Raw genomic sequence first — 20,741 nt, 5'->3', positions numbered from 1 at the left:
GGTTACCTGTAACAACTCCCGGAGGGCGGGCCCCGTGTCTCCCCTGGCGTGCTCGGTCCCCAGCAAGGAGTACCCTGCCCGACTACGGCAGGGAGAGGACTTTATTTCAATAAAGGGCACCTCATTCGAATTCACTCCTTTGGGCTCGAGGCTGGTCGCACCGCTTTCTTCCCCTCACACCACGGGGGCTCCCTGTCTAGGGCTGGCTTTGGTGCCCTCACTCTGGGCACACGCGTGCCCCTCTGCTTCCTCCCTCCACCTGGACCCTACCCGCCCAAGGAAGGCACCATCTTCTTCCAACTCGTTTGCCCAGAAGGGAGCCGTTTCAGAGTCTTTCTCCATAGCCTGCCCTCAGGCCATCCTCTCAGCCCCTTCCCGTATCTTCTCAGCCCCTTCCCGTATCTCCTCAGCCGGCGCTCCCACCCCGGTATCCTCCGCCCTTCAATTCCGGCGACGCCCCTCCTTCCGGTGCTGCCCCGGCCCGGACCCCGGCCTCAGGGGCGCCTCGCCCCTCAGGCCACGCCCCTCAGCCCTTGGCCAGCTGGGAGAGCGGGAGAAGAGGCCGCGCGGGAGGGGAGGGCGGTGGCTGGGGGGGCGTGTCCTCCCCGGCCCTGGGCGGCGATTGGTTGGACCGCGGAGAGGGGGCGGGACTGCTGCCTGTGTCTAGGGGCTGCCGAGTCGTCTCCGGGCGTTCTTCGCAGTTCCACCTCGGGCTCTGGCCACTTCTACGCGAGAGTAGCGACTCTGGTTCAGGCAGCATGTCTGACAAGCGGCCAGCAGTGGACACCCAAGCTCGGCGGCTTCCTGACTCCTTCAAGGGTGAGCCCCGTGCCCCTGGCGAGGCCCGGTGGGGTCGCCCGCCGTCCCCTTCACCTCCTTTCGGGAAGAGCCCCAGCCCAAAGGCCCAGGAATGTCTCCGAGGTTCCATAGCTGAGTGACCGTTGCTCACTACCGACGTTTCTGCCCGTTGTACGCGGAGAATGACGAGCCCTACTTCCCAGGCTGGGGGGAAAGTTTTAGGGATGTTAAGGTGCAGAATGCACGCCCAGTGCCCCGCACAGCCGGAACGCGGCATCGAGGGCGTGTCTCCGGTGCCCACAGCCAGAGCAGGGACTCGCGTTATCCAGCGGCTGCCAGATGCCAGGCCCTGTGCCAGCTCTTTCCCCTCGTTATCTCGTGGCGTGCACGAGTGACTGGCGGCAGCGGCTGCTGGAGTCGGGGCTCAAACCTGCCCGCCACGCCCGGGGCGCGGGGGAAGTCGGCGTCTTCGCCCCACTCCCCTCCAGCCCCATCCGAAGACAGCTCCGCCACCCCGCTCTCGCCCACCCTCAGAGTAAGCCCGGGTCCTCCCGAGCTACAAAGAACTCTTTCTGGTTCCCACCCTGGCCAGTTTGTCTTACTAAACCCCGCAACAGACCCGTGCGGTTTCGCCATAGGTTCCCTACACAGTTGCGGAAGTAGGCTCGTGTTGGCATCCTTCCTGTATCTCTTTCCAGCTTCACGTTCCGCCTCACTCTGGCCCCTCCACTTAACTTCCTTTGTTCTAGAAACATCGGCATCCTGGCTTTTGGCCCTCACTAGGAATTGTGAGTTCCCCACCCTACCAGGGCCTTCCCAGTCTTGAAGACAGAAATTGTGTGACTCAATTTGTTCCCCTGTGAAGGGACTAGCACTCTTGAGGGGGCTATCTCCTTGGGGGAGATGGGGGTGGTTCATAAAGAGATGCTGTAAACCTCTCGGGAGTACTGGTTCCCTCCCAGGGGTTCTTAGTGATCCAAAGGAATTCTTTCTAAGGACAGAATTTCAGACAGAATGACACAGTGAAAAATTTAGGGGGCTGGGTGGGCTTTTCCGGCACCCCACAAAGAACACTGTACTGCAAGGGTCCCCAGACTCTGGGATTTAATGCCTGATGATCTGAGGTGGAGCTGATGTAAGGATAATAGAAATAAAGCGTACAGTAAAGGTAACGCACTGGAGTCATCCCGTCCACTCTACCCCCGCCTCCACGGTGGAAAAACTGTCTTCCGGGAAACTGGTCCTTGGTGCGAAAAATGTTGGGGACCGCTGCACTGGACTCGTCAATTCTGATTGTTGGTGGTGACAGCCTTGTCATCTAACAGACTGATCTAACATGTCCCCATTTCCTTTTCCAGCAATCTTTGTCTTTAGTTCCATTCCAGGAACATCAGAAGAATTATAGAAATCTTAAATTGTCGCTTTTTTGTACCTTGGAGAGTTATTTTCCCAAATCAGGAGTGTAGTAGAGAGGATATTCTTGAAGAATCTGATACTCAAGAGGCTGAATTACTTTGTCACACAGTTTATAAGAAATGGAGTCAGATTTTAAGTCCGGATTGTTGGCTGATCCTAAAACTTGCCAAAAATTGTGCAGTCTGCCTCTTTGATAGTCAGTTGTCTTTTTCTGGAAGGGAAGGTGGGCAGGATCCTTTCCTCTTCACCCTGAAATCCCAGTGGGAAAATAGAGGACCATGAGGACAATGTTAGAAGTTTGGTGACACTCTGGTAGGAAATCTGTGGAAGTTCTTTGGGAATAAACATGATCTTTTGGCTTAATGTGATTTGTTTTTCGTGCTCACAGAACAGCATTCACTCTTTAAGTTCTTTTTCTTGATTCTGCACTTCACTACTTTTTAGACAGCAGTCTTTAAGAATCTAATGAAAACTGTGCACCTTTTCCTCTGAAAATCATACATATAAACAAAATTTTGCCTGGGCTCTGTCACTTTTTTTAAAAAAATGTAAGACTTAGAGATGTGACACTGATAGGAAAGCCAATACGAGAATTTATTAAATAGAATTCACCGAGTGCTTGCCATATGCCAAACAGCCCAGATACTTTAAAAGCATTATCCAGTGCAGTCCTCTAACAGCTCCACAAGGAGAATGTCATTCTCTATCCCTTTACAGCCAGGAAACTGAAGCTCAGAGTGGGAAAATCACCCAAACCTGTGAACTAGGTTCAGCCTTGAACTGACTTTGCAAATCATTTTCCCCATCCTAGAGCTGTTTGCAGAAAGTGAAGGTGTTAGTCACCATTCATGTGGTACTCTTTGCAACCCTATGGGCTGTAGCCTACTAGGCTTCTCTGTCCATGGAATTCTCCAGGCAAGAATACTGGAGTAGTCATTCTCTTACTCCAGGAGATCTTCCCAACCCGGGGATTGAGCGTCCAGAACCAGGGATTTAACCCAGGTTTCCTGCATTGCAGGCAGATTCTTTACTGTCTGAGCCATCAGGGAAGCCCTAGGGCTGTCTCTGAAATGCATACTCAGAAGGAGGAACTTGTCAAGCATCAGTAGACGCTGAGAGACCGCAAAGGAATCTAGCTTCAGTCAAGAACCCCTGGATAAGACAACTCCAGAGGGCTGCTCTAGAGAGAAGCAGTGGAATATAAAAGACTAAACTGTCCCATTATGATTTTGCTGATAATTAGTCTTAGGAACATAAATATGACCAAACCCTCAGTCAAGACTAGTTTTTCTTTAAAACCAGTGCGTTCACTTTGTAATGAAATAATGCAGGTGGGTTACAAAGAAATGCATGATTATAATTAAGAGTCATGTCAACAGAATAAATCCCTTTGGGAGAATGCCTGAAAATAAGCAGAATCAGGGGACTGCTTTGTTTATTTCAGTTGTTACAGTCGATCAGATGGGGAGTACTTTGTAACTTATTTAATAATTAATCTGAGTTAAATCCATCAGTGGTCATAGATTAACTCAAGCGATGACAAGTCTGCAGAAGTTGGCATTTATGTCATTTTTCATAATTAAATAGGTTATTGGACCCACCTCATGGTGTAACTTGCACACTGTAAAAGACGAAGTCATTGATCACCTGGTCAACTTTGAAGAAAAAAATTTTTAATGTTGATAAATATGATAAAGATTGGATTCAAAGTCTGTTTTGTAAGAAAATGTCAGAAAACACTTTGCTGAAAACTATTGTAACCAGAAAAAGTGAGCCCCTCTTCTCTGTTTCTGCCTGACAGTCTGTGCCAGCCTCTATCATAATGTTTATTACACAGTCTGTAAATATAAATTATAATCACCTTTGTTAGACCAGGAGAGCTTCTGAAAGCAGAGGATTGTGCCCTTGATCACTATAGTAAGTTCAGAATCAAGTGCCTAGTAGGTTTGCAAAAATATTTGTTGAAAGAAAAAGGAAAGAGTGAGATAAAGTTTACATTAATGGAGACATTTTCTGTTTACAGTTTGTCTTATTAAGTTTGTTACAACTCAAATGATTGATTTTAGGGTGTGGACTTGTTCCTCATACATGTCCTCATTACAGATAGACTCTCTGGGTTTGTGTTATCGATAAAGGGATTATAATTGTCAAAGTAATACATTGTACTTAATAGGGAATCTCCTTTGTTTATGAAAGTGTGGAAGAGCAGTTAGAGGCACAGTGGAAAGAAGGGAGTGTGTGTCAGGTCTCGTTGACACACAGCATTCTTCCGTTCTTTGTGGATCTTGGTCTACACTCTGAGGCTTGTAAAGACACCTGAACCCCAAACATTTGCCCTGACATTTCAGTAGATTAGCCTTGAAGTTACTGGCAATAACAGGTCTGTCCTAAAATATCAGACAATGAAAATCAGATACCAGCCTTGCCTAGTTGTAAACATGCATGGCTGGTAAGACTGTATAGATAGCAAAATGAGGGTGGAATCTAAAATTCAAAGATCTGAACTGAGACCTCAGTAGCATCACTCACCACCTGGGTCACCTGGGGAAGTCCCTCAGTCTCCAGAGTCGGTTCCTCATCTAGATGTTGAGCGTCGTCTTTCTGTACTATCTAGCTTCCAAAGTTTGGGGTATCAAATGAGAACATTTTTGTGAAGGTACTTTTGAAACTTTAAAATGTAAATTACTAAGATATTATTTATTGGGGACAACAGAATTAAAAAGTTAACAAGAGCTTAGTAATTATACAGCAAATTAAAATTTATGGACAAAAAGTGTGAAAGTCCAAGAAAGTTTAGGACTCTGACTTATGTCCCCAAATGTGGTCTGTTTCTCCTCCAGGGACAGAATCCCCAAGCAGGTTGTTAGTCTTGATGTTTCTGTATGGTGTGCAGGTCCCAGAAGGTAATTCAGTTAATATAAAGTTTATTCCTATGTACTGTCAATAATTACCTTACAGTTCTGATCATAATAATGGCTACTATTTACTGAACACTTCCTAAGTGTCAGGCACTCTACATATTTTCGAATATGAGATAATAACTATTCTCTTCCCTCATTTAGTGAAAGTGAAGTTGCTCAGTCGTGTCTGACTCTTTGCAACCCCATGGACTGTAGCCCACCAGGCTCCTCCATCCATGGAATTTTCCAGGCAAGAGTACTGGAGTGGGTTGCCATTTCCTTCTCCAGAGGATCTTCCTGACTCAGGGATTGCACACAGGTCTTCCGCATTGCAGGCAGACACTTTAGTGTCTGAGCCACCAGACTCTTTTAAAACTTTTCACTTTCCTAAGTGTCAGGCACTCTGCATATATTCTCATATGAGATAATAACTATTCTCTTCCCTCGTTTCACTTCCCTGGTGGCTCAGATGGTAAAGTATCTGCCTACAGTGGGGGTTCAACCCCTGGGTCGGGAAGATCCCCTGGAGAAGGCAATGGCAACCCACTCCAGTATTCTTACCTGGAAAATCCCATGGACGGAGGAGCCTGGTAGGCTGCAGTCCATGGGGTCGCAAAGAGTCAGACATGACTGAGCGACTTCACTTTCCCTCACTTTACTAATAAGAAAGTTTAGCAGTAGAATGGAACTCTTAACAGCAAAACCCCAAGCTTTTAGCCACTGCTTAGCTACTCAACTTCAGTTGAAGAATTGGGAACCTTAAGAGCTAGTTCCCTTATGTTTCTGCTTTCCGTTTTTTATTTAAAATGATGTTGCCCTCCAAAGACTTTTATGAGAAAAACTCAATTATAGATACTTTAAAGGGCTTCCCTTGTGGCCCAGCTGGTAAAGAATCTGCCTGCAATGCGGGAGACCTGGGTTTGATCCCTGGGTTGAGAAGATCCCTGGGGAAGGTAAAGGCTACCCACTCCAGTATTCTGGCCTAGAGAATTCCATGGGCTGTGTAGTCCATGGGATCGAAAAGAATCTGAGCGACTTTCACTTTTCACATTCACTTAAGATGTCTAGGGCTTCTTCCCTGGTGGCTCAGACAGTAAAGAATCTGCCTGCAATGCAGGAGACTCAGGATCGATCCCTGGGCCGGGAAGATCCCCTGGAAAAGGGAATGGCTATCCACTCCAGTATTCTTGCCTGGAGAATCCCATGGACAGAGACCTGGCAGGCTGCAGTCCATGGAGTCACAGAGTCAAACACAACTGAGTAACTAACACTTCAGATGTCCAAGTGAAAGAGCTAGGGGGAAAAGAACTGAAGAAGTATAAGGGTTTTGTTCTATTTAATATATTTCAGGCTCAGTCTAAATTTAATTAAGAACATCAATCTTTCCAGACATGGGTCATATTCAGTCCGTACCGTCCCTGAATTCTCTAACCTCATGGGTGTAAAGGGCTGATTTTAAAAAGAGAAAAGGAAAGAAAGCATTTGGGGAAAGCAGTATGACCACTGCTTTGGGACAGAGGATGATTCTGAATTGTGTGTGTGTGTGGTTGTTGTTTAAATAACACGGGTTTATAAGTTTCACGAGTAAAACAACATTGTATTTCTACTTCTATCTACCTCTCCTATTACCTGCTCACCACCAAAAATTGATGAACTGTATTCTGGGATCTATATATGCACATGTAACTTCCATTTATCTTCTGTAATAGCCTTTTCGTCTCTTCCCCACGGAACAGCAGAATCTGGAAATGCCCTGGAGGTCCAGTCATTAGGACTCCTAGCTCTTAGTGTTCAAGGGCCCAGGCTCAGTTCCTGGTCAGGGAACTAAGATCCCACAAGCTGCATGGCACAGCCCCAAAAACAACAAAAAAACAAAAACAGTAGACTCACGCAGCTCATTCAACAGCTGTTTACTTAACAAATGCTTGAGCACTTGCTGTATGCAGGTGCCCTGAGTGACAGCTCACGTGCTCTTCACACTGACCCTCTGAGGAGGGGCTCTTTTTAGCCCTCTCTTTAGATGGCTGGACGAAAGCACAGAGTTAAGACACTTGCAGAGAACACACAGCTGATAAGCAGCAGAGCCAACTCTGAAGCCACGGTGCTGTACTATTTTAACAAGGCCAAAAGTCAGGAAAAGACAGACATCGAGTAAGATAGTTACAAACGTGAAAAATGGTATTTAGAGATGGTAAAGTGCTATAGATTCGCAGAGGGAGTCCTTTTAAAGACTCAGGTGTTCAAATTTGAAATTACTGATGATACTCTCACCTATTTTTTCTCCTCTTTTATGGCTAGAAATACTCAAATGAAGGAAAGCTGCAGAAAATCCTCAAGATGCTTGGGAAATAAAATACTTACACTTATTTAATTTCTGTATTCTTTTTGGGCTAAGCACAGCATTCCCTTTATTTCTTTTTTTTTTTTAATTGCAAATATTCCTTAAAGGACTAGACTGTTTCCTTACTTCTCACGGTAAACAAACTCCAGGTTTTATGGTTCCGGTCGCGTAGCGCGCCGTCAGTACTGGTTCTTTCCGTCTAGTATGTGTGGGTTTATGACAGGCAGGGAGGGTTAGTCTTTGGTCCTGATTTTAACTTGATACCATCTGGCCTGTAGCCAGTCCAGCCCAGAGAATAATTTCTTCCCTAGAGGTTCTAGGATACGGGCATTCAAAGAACCATCAACCATGCCTAATTAAAATAATCATTTGAAAGATGGATTATAGAGTGCTCTTGTTTGCTTTCAGAGCTTCTGCCCCGTGAATTGCAAGTTGCGATCATCAGTCGAGTAAATGCCATCATTTTCTCAACAGACGTTTGTGGATACCCTGCTGTGCTAATCTGCCTCCTCCCCGCTCTACCTGTTTTCGTCTTTCTCTCTGTAGGATGCTGCCTGCACTTTTGTTGTTTCTCTTCCTTCCTCCATTTCTCGTATTTGCCTTTTCTTCTATGTTTCCTTCCCTTCTGTGTCTCCTAAAATCCCAGTCGATTGAAAAACGCAGTTATTTAAACTTTTGGTTAATTGAAGACACACTTACATTCACGTGTTTATCTGCCCTTTGCTCGTTCCCGCCTTGCGTTCTCACTTAGCAGGGCTTCCAAAGACGCTGTTTCAAAACAGTGTAAGGGAAGAGAAACTGGTTCTGTGGGAAATACACCCTTATTTGGAAAGTTGGAAGAAAGAGCCAATGTCTTATTTAACTTATGCTTTCCTCTTCCTCAAATAGATGAATATGGTGTAGAACAGGACTGGGTCGTATACCCATGGACCCAATCTGGCTGACCGCCTGCTTTTGTCAGCCCCACAAGCTGAGAATAGTTTTTATACATTTTTTTAAAAAGAGGAAGATCTGAAAATTATATGGAACTCAGATTTTAGTGTTCATAAATTACACTTTCCTGGGACTCAGCCTTGTCTCCTCATGTATGTGTAGTTTGTGGCTTCTTTCGCGTAGTATTCACTGGTTGTAACAGACTTTATGGCCAATAAAGCCTTGTGTTTATTCTCTGGCTGTTTACAGGAAAAGTTGCCACACCTTGACTTTGAATCTCCAATGAGGCCGAAAAAGAACACCTGTATGCTGAATAAATATGCTTTTAAGAAAAACTCGAAAAATGCCAAGACCTTTCATTTTGACCTACTGTTACCCCTTAAAACTTGCTGTTAGAACCAGATAACATGTTTTTGAGACTAAATTAGCCAGGCTATCTTTCATGATCCAAGCAACACTGTTCTTGGCAATTTCTGATACGAAGTATTTCACCGCATTCTGGGAAGGAGAAAGGAAAAAGTCATGCTTTCAGTCTTCTCTCTCTCTCTTAGTCGCTAAGTCATATCCGACTCTTGCGACCCCATGGACTGTAGCCTGCTAGGCTCCTCTGTCCGTGGGATTCTCCAGGCAAGAATACGGGAGTGGGTTGCCATTTGCTTCTCCAGCTTTCAATGTTGGTATTTCAGTATTCGCTGCCACACCTCTTCTTTCTGTGTGAGTAATGTGTATGACTTAGTCAGATTTTCGTATACGCCAGAAGGTATTTACTTGAAGAGGAAATCCAGTATCTTTTGAACTTTAGAACAGAGTCACAATAGTAAACAGAATTGATCATTTCACATAATTTCTAGTGGTGACAAATTTAATCATCCTTAAGGAAATTGGCCGATATGGGATCATGATCAGCATGCAGTGCTCTGATATTATGCATGTTATGATCTTGAAAAGACTGTTTTGCTCCTTGTCTGGAAGCCAACCCAACAACAATTGCTCTACAAGTTGGTTTTGTTCTTTTTTTCTCTCTCATTTGTTTCATGGTTTTGTTTTGTTTTTTTCATTTGTCTCTTCCCAGAAAGTCTTTTTCTTTAGTACTTTGGTACTCTGAGAGGAATATTTTATGCCTACTTTATAGATTTTTATAAATACGAGAAATAATGTATATAAGAAGTTAGCTTGTGGCTGACATGTAATAGGCATTCAATAAATGTTATTGTTAGTATTCATAAAAGATACCTCCAGAATGAGAGAAATTTAAGAATTGTGTAATTTCATCTTTTCAGCAAAATTAGTTTACACTATGAAGATGTATAGAAGTTTTACTACAAGTATATTCAAAACAACTGAGTTTCTAATTGAGAAAACTGGACACAGCCTAAATGTTCATCATATGAAACAATGGAATATTATAATAATAAAGGATATTTAATTGCATCTTTTTAATAATAAAGGATATTTATTTAATAAAGGATATTAATAAAGGATAATAAAGGATAAATAATAATAAAGGAAAAGATATTAATAATAATAAAGGATATTTCCTGATATGAAAAGATGTCCACAGTATACAGGAGGAAAACATTTTAAATTATTACATATACCACTATATCATTTTGGGGAAAAGAGAAAAAAGCAGGACAGAAATTTACAGGACATATATATCAGTTCAGTCGCTCAGTCATGTCCGACTCTTCACGACCCCATGAATCGCAGCACACAAGGCCTCCCTGTCCATCACCAACTCCTGGAGTTCACTCAGACTCACGTCCATCGAGTCAGTGATGCCATCCAGCCATCTCATCCTCTGTCGTCCCCTTCTCCTCCTGCCCCCAATCCCTCCCAGCATCAATCTTTTCCAGTGAGTCAGCTCTTCACATGAGGTGGCCAAAGTACTGGAGTTTCAGCTTCAGCATCATTCCCTGCAAAGAAATCCCAGGGCTGATCTCCTTCAGAATGGACTGGTTGGATCTATATATAGCTAGGCAGAAAATAATCACCATCTAGAGATAATGAAGGTATAGATCACTTTTTCCTTCCTCTATTCTGAACTATAAGTTTGATATAGTGATAATATCTTGCTTTTAAAATAAAAAAAGAAAGTAAGATTTTTTTAAATGTGTGCAAGTTTCTTAGAAGAAAGCCTAATGGAATGCTCAATTAAAAAATGTTAATGTATGGGCTTATATCTATTTTCAAAACCTTGCTTGGTCAAAAATTTATTCTAACACAGTTTTCAGGAAAGAGTTTGAGAGTAAAAAAAAAAAAAACTCTAAACCGGGCAAAATAGTGTTTACAACCACTTATCATGGGGTCCCTGACCTTTACAATTGTCCCTACCCAGCAATATCAACAGGTATCTCAACCAGAATATCTCAGAAATACCTATTACTCGTTATTTGTCTTTTAACCTCATAAAGGTAGGAGGGAGGATCCAGTCCTCAAGGTAATGAATGGGAATCTTGGAGGAAATGAATGTCCTACAGTTTGGGGGGAGTTACTGAGGATTTCTTTTCCCCTTGACTTGTAGTAACTGTAGATGATTAAGGGTTCAATTACAGCCTGGAGTTTAAACCTCACCTTTCCAAGGAATGTGATTTTATACATCTTTTAAAGCTATAACCAGGTGGGGAAGAGTTTCAGGGTGAAACAGTGCTGATTCCCCAGAGTGTGTGCTCAAATTATTTCTAACTGAGCCTTTGAAAAGTGAAAGACCAAGCCCAGTTTTCTGAAAATCCACTTAATTTCTTCTTCCTCTTGATTGGCAGTCAAATCCCATGTACTCATCTGGTATTAATAATTCATTCATAAATGAGCTTCCTGAAGGTCTTTGACTCTCCAGGCCTAGCCAGTCAGGCACAAAGTGAGGGGAAAATTAAGTAGTTTCAGAGGTTTTTATCAAGAACGGAAAAGGTGCCTGCTGCTACGTGCTGCTAAGTTGCTTCAGTCGTGTCCGACTCTGTGTGACCCCATAGATGGCAGCCCACCAGGCTCCACCGTCCCTGGGATTCTCCAGGCAAGAACACTGGAGCGGGTTGCCATTTCCTTTTCCAATGTGTGAAAGTGAAGTCGCTCAGTCGTGTCTGACTCTTCGCGACCCCATGGACTGCAGCCTACTAGGCTTCTCCGTCCGTGGGATTTTCCAGGCTAGAGTACTGCAGTGGGGTGCCATCGCCTTCTCCGATTTTTTTCCCATTATTTGTGGTGGAAATAGAACACTTGAATAAAATAGGAGAGTGAAAGAAAACTGTCATCTGTGTTTATTGAGCAATATTGCCTCAATCCTGGGAGGCCAGTCTGATTATTCAAGACACAAAGGTTCAGAGAGGTAAAGACCACACAAGTAAGAAGTCACAGAGTTGAAACTGGAAATTCATCTTACAAGGGATTCAAATGCGTAAAGAAATTATACATCCAGCAGGTAAGCTAAGAAGTGTTTTATATCCTCTCTCTGGGAGATAACTGTGCTAGACATTGAAAATATAAACATAAAAAAGAAACAGCCCTGCCTTCAGGGTGTTTATCGTCTAGGATGTTGAGAACACGGAGCTTTGCCTGGAGTAAGGGAATCTTGGAGCAGTGTTTGAGAAAGTACCAGACGCTGTCAGATAAGTTTTTGTGCCCCATCTATTCCTTGTTTGGAATTCCTTTCACTTTGGAAACCTAGGCCTGAGCCTGGCAATGAGCCTTGAGACTGTCTTTTGCTATAAATAGCCACAACTGGAATTAAGAGGACTTCCTCTGTAAGAATATGAGATTTCATTCTCAGAACTCCTACCATGCTTTTCCAGTTTGGAGTTTGTCTTGAGGAGTGCTCCAAACACAACAGCTTCTTTAATAAGGATTTTTTAATTATTATTATACAGAGGCAAAGGGTCAAAGAGTGAGTTGATTTATAACATGGGCTTTGGAGTGAGATGATCTATCTTTGAAGCCCAAGTCCTCCATTGTGTGTGACCTCGGGAAAAATGTTTTTTCAGTGACTTCATTGGTATGGTAGTTCAGTTCAGTTCAGTTCAGTCACTCAGTTGTGTCCGACTCTTTTCGACCCCATGAATTGCAGCACGCCAGGCCTCCCTGTCCATCACCAACTCCTGAAGTTCACTCAAACTCATGTCCGTTGAGTCGGTGATGCCATCCAGCCATCTCATCCTCTGTGGTCCCCTTCTCCTCCTGCCCCCAATCCCTCCCAGCATCAGTCTTTTCCAATGAGTCAACTCTTCGCATGAGGTGGCCAAAGTACTGGAGTTTCAGCTTTAGCATCAGTCCTTCCAAAGAAATCCCAGGGCTGATCTCCTTTAGGATGGACTGGTTGGATCTCCTTGCAGTCCAAGGGACTCTCAAGAGTCTTCTCCAACACCACAGTTCAAAAGCATCAATTCTTCGGTGCTCAGCTTTCTTCACAGTCCAACTCTCACATCCGTACATGACCACTGGTAAAAACCATAGCCTTGACTAGCCGGACCTTTGTTGGCAAAGTAATGTCTCTGCTTTTCAATATGCTATCTAGGTTGGTCATAACTTTCCTTCCTAGGAGTAAGTGTCTTTAATTTCATGGCTGCAGTCACCATCTGCAGTGATTTTGGAGCCCCAAAAAATAAAGTCTGACACTGTTTCCACTGTTTCCCATCTATTTCCCATGAAGTGATGGGACCAGATGCCATGATCTTCGTTTTCTGAATGTTGAGCTTTAAGCCAACTTTTTCACTCTCCTTTTTCACTTTCATCAAGAGGCTTTTTAGCTCCTCTTCAGTTTCTGCCATAAGGGTGATTTATCTGCATATCTGAGGTTATTGATATTTCTCCCGGCAATCTTGGTTCCAGCTTGTGCTTCCAGCCCAGCGTTTCTCATGATGTACTCTGCATATAAGTTAAATAAGCAGGGTAACAGTATACAGCCTTGATGTACTCCTTTTCCTATTTGGAACCAGTCTATTGTTCCATGTCCAGTTCTAACTGTTGCTTCCTAACCTGCATGTAGGTTTCTCAAGAGGCAGGTCAGGTGGGCTGGTATTCCCATCTCTTGAAGAATTTTCCACAGTTTATTGTGATCCACACAGTCAAAGGCTTTGGCATACTCAATAAGCAGAAGTAGATGTTTTTCTGGAACTCTCTTGCTTTTTCCATGATCCAGCGGTTGTTGGCAATTTGATCTCTGGTTCCTCTGCCTTTTCTAAAACCAGCTTGAACATCTGGAAGTTCATTGTTCACATATTGCTGAAGCCTGGCTTGGAGAATTTTGAGCATTACTTTACTAGTGTGTGAGATGAGTGCAATTGCGCGGTAGTTTGAGCATTCTTTGGCATTGCCTTTCTTTGGGATTGGAATGAAAACTGACCTTTTCCAGTCCTGTGTTCACTGCTGAGTTTTCCAAATTTGCTGGCATATTGAGTGCAGCACTTTCACAGCATCATCTTCCAGGATTTGAAATAGCTCAACTGGAATTCCATCACCTCCACTAGCTTTGTTCGTAGTGATGCTTTCTAAGGCCCACTTGACTTCACATTCCAGGATGTGAATGGTATGGTAAAGTGAAATTAAAAACACCTAACTTCCCAGGGACTTTGTAAGGAGTAAATGAGATACATGTCTAAAGTAATTCAACACAGTGCAGGAAGTATAACAAGCCACCTAAAAAGGCTGCTGTGATTCGTATCTGTTACGACAGCACCTGACCGGACTTCTCTCCACAAGTGACGTGTGGCCTTGCTTGAAATCTCTCACTGAATGTGTCCATGCCCCTCAAAGAGATAACTTAGAAGCCTCCAGGGTTAACTTGGATCACTTGTAGAACATTTACCTCACACCATGACACAGGATCAGAAAACTAAAGTCACGCATAACGAAAGGACTCATGAGGGACTTGCCTGGCCGTTCCTAAGACTCCATGGTTCCACTGCAGGAGGCACAGGTTTGATCCCTGGTTGGGAAGATCCCACACGGCACGGCCAAAAGCAAACCAGACGCAAGTACTCGTGTATATTTCTCATCTTTCATCTTGGGTTTTGGAGCACTTGACCTGGATGCTCACATGTGTCTGTCTTTTCTCTGTGCTCCCAGCCGTCGGTCTGCTGCTTTCTTGACCTCCTGTTTATTCGGAACCTCTTCTTGGTGCCGTCTAAATTGCTCCTCTGATCTAAGGAATCACCCATACCTGGCCTACCTCTTCCTCTCTGGCCCCCTCTCTCCCTCTCATTATTAAAACAGCTCCTGGAAAGACCAGCCTTCCATGCTTGAAAAGAACAGGGATCTATCCCTGAGCCTATTCAGGCCCTCTGTCCCCCACAGAAAGGAAACCAAGAACCAGGAAGACAGCAGATACAGAGAGTAGGAAGCAGCTCAGGAAGAGCAGGGGGATTTCCAGGATGGCAGTGAGAGGCAAGCGGAGGGAGCCTGAGAATCGATCGGTTCAGACACGGCTCCGAGCTGCTTCCTCAGCGGGCGAAATGGGTAGAATACCTGAGCCTGCGCAAAGGAGGTGCAGACAACTGAAGAGAGTGGAGTCGTTAAGCACACCGAAAAGGACGCAAAAGAAGAGGACAGTGACTCCAGAAAAAAAATCAGTAAATTGTATGAGCGAAAACAAATTACGCCTCACTGCACGGCTTAGCTCTGAATCATGGTTGCATATTTATGAAATATAAAATTTGATATTTTCATGCAATTCCAAGGATAGGTGTCTTTATGTGGTGGGGGAGGGTTAGGAAGTCAACAGATGAAGCTTAAAACTGTAAAAGCAATAACAAAACCCGTGTGTTCTTTAGAAACAGGTAAGTCAGATACCACAATACACAGCTGAAAGAGCACTTGCCTTGAATAGAAGAAATCGGAAGAGGTGAGCAGAGGACTGCCCTCTTTTTTGCACTCGTCTTGTGGAACTATTTGACTTTTCTAACTTTGTGCAAGTGTAATTGATGAAAATTCCTTGACCCCCTGTAGCTCACTTGCTGAAGAATCTGCCTGCAGTGCAGGAGACCCAGGTTTGATTCCCGGGCTGGGAAGATCCCCTAGAGAAGTAAATGGCAAACCACTCCAGTATTCTTGCCTGGAGAATCCCATGGACAGAGGAGCCTGGCAGGCTACAGTCCATGGGGTTGCAAGAGTCAGACACGACTTAGCAACTAAACCACCAATTGATAAAAATAAAACTGAAACAGAAAAGGCACAAATGCTTAGCAACAAAGCCTGAAAAGGAAGCTGAAAGAATAATACCTAGAAGGGAAGGAAATAGGTTGCAAATTTTATTTATTTACTTTGAAAAATTTGCATGCACAAAAAGGGTTTGGAAGAATATTTATCATCTTGGAATTGAGTAATTTTCCCCTTCTTTTCTATACTTTTCTAAACTGTTTGGAGTGGGACTTGTATTAATATTATCTTTGTGATCAGACAAAAAGCTCCTTCAGGAAATTCCCTGGTGGACCAGTGGTTAGGACTCTGCACTTTCAGTGCCAAGGGCATGGGTTCAATCCCTGACCGAGAAGCTAAGATCCCACAGGCCACACTGCACAGCCAAAAACGAAAACCCAATTTCATGTTACAGAAAAGGTAAAGTGTTAGGAATGTAGGAGGAAAAACCATGTACAAAGATGTTCATTATAGCGTTTTCATAATAGTAAGAAAGCAAAACCAACATGCGCGGTAAGCTGTGCGTATGCCTAGTGAGATGTTTTACAGATGGACCTAAGTGAGCTCGTAAAGTATATCATGATTTTCACCTTTCATTACGCTGTACCCTCGGCTTAAATGGCTTTTCCCTCCGTCCCCTTCTTTGTCACTGGTTTTTCCTTAACCGTCACATCCCGCAAGAAGCCCCTCTAACAGCTGCCGCCACTGCCTGCCCACCCTGCCCACCCCACCCTGGTTTCACCTCCATTCCAACAGTGTGGTGTGAGTTGCTCCTATTCTTGTGTTTTCAGAATGTTCTGAACAGACGCTGTATCTTAGCGCTTAGTATTGTAACGATGTTGCACTGAACTCCACCTTCTTGGTAGTTGGGTACGGATCGTTGTGTCACTTCGTCACACAGTAAAGATCAGGGGAGGAGCACTTGCACTCGGGGTTTTATGTGGACTCGATGGGCAAGTCCATGTAAACAACTGACGTTCAGTGAGCGGCGAGGATGAAGATGGGGCTCATGCTAAGGACAGTGGTAAGAACTGTATGTTTTTCTATTTCCACAGATAGCCCCAGTACAGGCCTCGGTGTCTGTGGATGGATTTTGGTGGCTGTGTCGTTCTTGTTCACGGTTATAACTTTCCCAATGTCAATATGGATGTGCATAAAGGTAAAAAAGATTTCATTCACATCTGGAACGGGGTCAACTCATAAGTACATAAGCCCATGAAGGGTGTATGTGTGTGTAAGAGAGACCATACTGACCTATAATTCTTTTCCCTTCATCTCTTGAAAAATTTACTGTAGCCACCTATTACAGTGGGATTTTAAGACTGCTTTTCAGGGACTTCCCTGGTGGTCCGGTGGTTAAGACCCCACCTTTCAATGAACTGGGGTGTGGGTTTGATCTCAGGTCAGAGAACTAAGGTCCCCACATGCCTTGGGGTGTGGCCAAAAAATAAAAAATTGTCTTTAAAACAGACTTCTTTTCAGCCCCTATCCAGTCAGCCCTTCCTGTGGGTTAAAGTAAGGATCACCACCTAAAATTTTCTGGAATCAGGGATGCAGGCCAATCCTGTGAGAAAGTCCTCCAGAGTCAGGGTTCTGAGATGTGGCTGCAGGCGCCACTGTTCACTGTGTGACCTTGGCCGAATTTCCTCACCTGTCAGATGGGAGGAGTGGCAAGGTCTGTCTCATGGGGCTGCTGTGAGGGTTAAATGAGCTACGTACTCAACACAACACCTGCCGCGTGGTTACTGTCCCCCCTGTGCTGGTGTTTCTTCTATAAAGTTATTCAGTTCAGTTCGTGTCCGACTCTTTGGGACCCCATGGACTGCAGCACGCCAGGCCTCCCTCTCCATCACCAACTCCTGAAGTTCACCCAAACTCATGTCCATCGAGTCTATGATGCCATCCAGCCATCTCATCCTCTGTTGTCCCCTCTCCTCCTGCCCTCAATCTTTCCCCAGCATCAGGGTCTTTTCCAATGAGTCAGCTCTTCACATCAGGTGGCCAAAGTATTGGAGTTTCAGCTTCAACATCAGTCCCTCCAATGAACACTCAGGACTGATCTCCTTTAGGATGGACTGGTTGGATCTCCTTGCAGTCCAAGGGACTCTCAAGAGTCTTTTCCAACACCACAGTTCAAAAGCATCAGTTCTTCGGTGCTCAGCCTTCTTCCCAGTCCAACTCTCACATCCATACATGACCACAGGAAAAACCATAGCCTTGACTAGACGAACCTTTGTTGGCAAAGTAATGTCTCTGCTTTTTAATATGCTATCTAGGTTGGTCATAACTTTGCTTCCAAGGAGTAAGCTTCTTTTAATTTCATGGCTGCAGTCACCATCTGCAGTGATTTTGGAGCCCAAGAAAATAAAGTCTGTCTCTGTTTCCACTGTTTCCCATCTATTTTCCATGAAGTTATTAATACTGTGATAAATGACAGTCACTTACATATTCCTAAAAAGATAAAATATGCTCTAAGAATTTTCAGATTAGTTACTATTATAATTTAATGAACCAGAAGACAAGCTATAAGGCTGTTAACTTTTTTCCCCCTGTGTTGACAATTCATGAGTAATTGAATAACATTGTTAACAGCTGAGGAGTGAAGTTGTGAATTTGCTTTTGTATACTCTTTGTATACTATCCAGATTTTACTCAGTGAATATCTACTGCTTTTGTAATCCACAAAAAAGTACTTAATTCTTGGTTATTCTGGGAGGGGTCACTAAACATTAACATGTTGCCTATAGCTGTTATCTGGTGTTATAAACATCTCACCTATTTAGAGGAGAAATATTATATTTCAAAAGCTATGCATGTAACTACTTGTACTCCTCATGTTAAATTATGATTTGTGTTTTTAATCTAGATCATAAAAGAATATGAAAGAGCTATCATCTTTAGACTGGGTCGCATCTTACAAGGAGGAGCGAAAGGACCTGGTGAGTGCTTGCACTGTTGGTCTGGAAAGCAAAATGCATCCTTTTACTGATGTGATTTCCTTCATGAAGGTCTCTGTTGACTTAGAAGACTTCTCACAGCAGAATTTGTGCAACAATAGCAGTACAGCCTACCAGAAATTACCCTTTCCTTCCCGCCTCTCCCCTCCCCTTCCTATTTGAGTTGTTAAGATTATCTTTAGGCCAGAAATAGCTGCAGCTATCAAAATTTGAGTGTGAGACTCCCTACTGAAATAAATGCTTCCAGTCATTATTTTCGGCAAACTTCAGTTAAGCTCTCACTGAGTTCCAGGCTCTGAGAATTCAAGGGACATGAAAACAGAGTCTCTGCCACCTTTCTGCCTGGTGGTGGGACGCCGGCAAGGAGACAGTTGACAGTTACAGTCCCACGTGGTCAGTGTTATGTCAGGAAGTCACAGGTGGCTGTGGAAGCCCAGAGAAGAGTGTCGGCCCCAAGTAGCAGGATGCTTTCTGGAGGTGACATCTCGGCAGGAAAAGGTGAGAACTGGAGGAGAGGTATCCCCAGGATCAGAACGTGTGCAGAGCCATGCAGAGAAGAGCACTGTAGGGTCAGTGAACTGCAGGCAGCCCAGCCGAGCCGGCGTGCAGGATGAGAAGAGGGGGGTGGTGAAGAGGTCAGCAGGGACAGGTTGTGCAGGGTGTGGTACGGCTTGTTTGTGGGAAGCAAACTGGAAGAAACAGCAAGATGGCATAAGAAGCAGTTGCATCGGTCTAAGTGAAACCAGGGATTTCCCTGGTGGTCCAGTGGTTAAGACTCCACGCTTCCACTGTAGGGGGCACGGGTTCAGTCCCTGCGGGGAACTAAGATCCCACACGCCGTGTAGGACGGCCAAAAAACAATGGTAAGTGAGAGCAAATGGGTGACAGTAAAAGCGGAGTGAGGAAATGCAGCCCACAGGTCTCGAGGGGACGGCTGGCTGTGGGGAGAAAGCCGCGGCGTCCAGGGTGCCGTTCCTGGCTCCCAGCGCACCCACTCGGGGGTCCAGGGTGCCGTTCCTGGCTCCCAGCACACCCACTCGGGGGTCCAGGGTGCCATTCCTGGCTCCCAGCGCACCCACTCGGGGGTCCAGGGTGCCGTTCCTGGCTCCCAGCGCACCCACTCGGGGGTCCAGGGTGCCGTTCCTGGCTCCCAGCGCACCCACTCGGGGGTCCAGGGTGCCGTTCCTGGCTCCCAGCGTATCCACTCGGGGGTCCAGGGTGCCGTTCCTGGCTCCCAGCGCACCCACTGAGACGCCCTGCTTCCTTGCGGTTAATCGGGTTGATCCTGTGAGAAGGAAGGGCACGGTGAGCTGATTAGTGAGGAGCCGGTGTGCACTGACCTCAGGTATGTCTCTGTTGCAGGTTTGTTTTTTATTCTGCCATGCACTGACAGCTTCATCAAAGTGGACATGAGGACTATTTCATTTGATATTCCTCCTCAGGAGGTAAGGTTGTCGTTTGCTGTGGGTGACTGAGCTGTCCGGGGCCTGGCGTGGAGAGGCAGCGGGGCCAGCGGCCACAGCACAGCTGGAGAGCCCCTCTGCCCTCAGCGGTTTCTGGCCCTGTGACCTCCAGCAAGTTCTTTAACTTCTCTTTATGCCCGCATTTCCTCATCTATAAAGTAGAGGTTATAATAGCAGGACCTGCTCTATAGAGTTCTTGTGAGGACTAAATGAGACGCTCTATGCAAAGTGCTTAGAGCAGAGGCTGATAAGTAGTCAGCGCTGTGAAAGTGCTTATTATTATTATAAACGTACTGTAGTGTCAGCGTCAGCATAATTCACCATTACCACTGTCATCAGCACTCTCCCTACCACACTTCTCTCTGGGTTTCTGATAGAACATTCCTCTTACAGTGCTTGACAGTATTCTGGGTAAACTGGTTAGAAGCCAAAGAATTAGAGACTGCCCATTTGGTATTTTAGATAAGAATATGATATTTTATATGAGTAATTATTTCGTGCTTTTTCAAAGTGCCTCACCGTTGAAGCTCACAGCAGAATCCCAGAAAGTAGACAAGAATTCCTCCCGACTCAAGGACAGGGCCAGGACCTTCAGAGTCCTGGGTCAAGGCTTAGCTGTGGGACAGCTCCATGCTGAGTGCATCCTACGTTTGTTCTGTCCCAGCCCTTGACACAGTGATGGCCATCCTGGCCCTTGTGTCTGAGGGGGCGTCATGACCATCACAGGTAGAAGGCCTGAGAAGCAGGACCAAAGAGAACTGCTGGTGTTTGCTGGCCCGAGGCCAGGCCCTCAGCAGAGCGGTGGCGCCTG

The 20,741-nt window shown here is 45.0% G+C and overlaps 1 protein-coding gene and 1 long non-coding RNA gene across 3 annotated transcripts in view; one reads left to right on the top strand and one right to left on the bottom strand.

Annotated features, from left to right (window-relative positions):
• Window positions 1-545, bottom strand: part of LOC109562738 (uncharacterized) — a 79,300-nt gene extending 78,755 nt beyond the window's left edge. Inside the window, exon 1 of one of the 2 annotated variants that reach the window (XR_011568242.1) lies at window positions 7-545. This is a non-coding gene — a long non-coding RNA (uncharacterized lncRNA). The remainder of the gene's footprint in view (window positions 1-6) is intronic. The other variant, XR_011568241.1, reaches the window with a different exon arrangement.
• Window positions 546-660: 115 nt separating this feature from the next.
• STOM (stomatin) overlaps window positions 661-20,741 on the top strand; it is a 33,431-nt gene continuing 13,350 nt past the window's right edge. The window contains exons 1-4 of the mRNA XM_019966856.2: window positions 661-819; window positions 16,566-16,669; window positions 18,377-18,449; window positions 19,830-19,912. Coding sequence (XP_019822415.2) covers window positions 759-819; window positions 16,566-16,669; window positions 18,377-18,449; window positions 19,830-19,912 — 321 coding nt within the window. The 5' untranslated portion in view covers window positions 661-758. The remainder of the gene's footprint in view (window positions 820-16,565; window positions 16,670-18,376; window positions 18,450-19,829; window positions 19,913-20,741) is intronic.

The sequence above is a fragment of the Bos indicus genome, chromosome 8 (genome assembly GCF_029378745.1).
Source record: "Bos indicus isolate NIAB-ARS_2022 breed Sahiwal x Tharparkar chromosome 8, NIAB-ARS_B.indTharparkar_mat_pri_1.0, whole genome shotgun sequence".
NCBI lineage: Eukaryota > Metazoa > Chordata > Mammalia > Artiodactyla > Bovidae > Bos > Bos indicus.
Note: the sequence above shows the minus strand (reverse complement) of the source record. Positions and strands in the feature narration are given on the sequence as shown.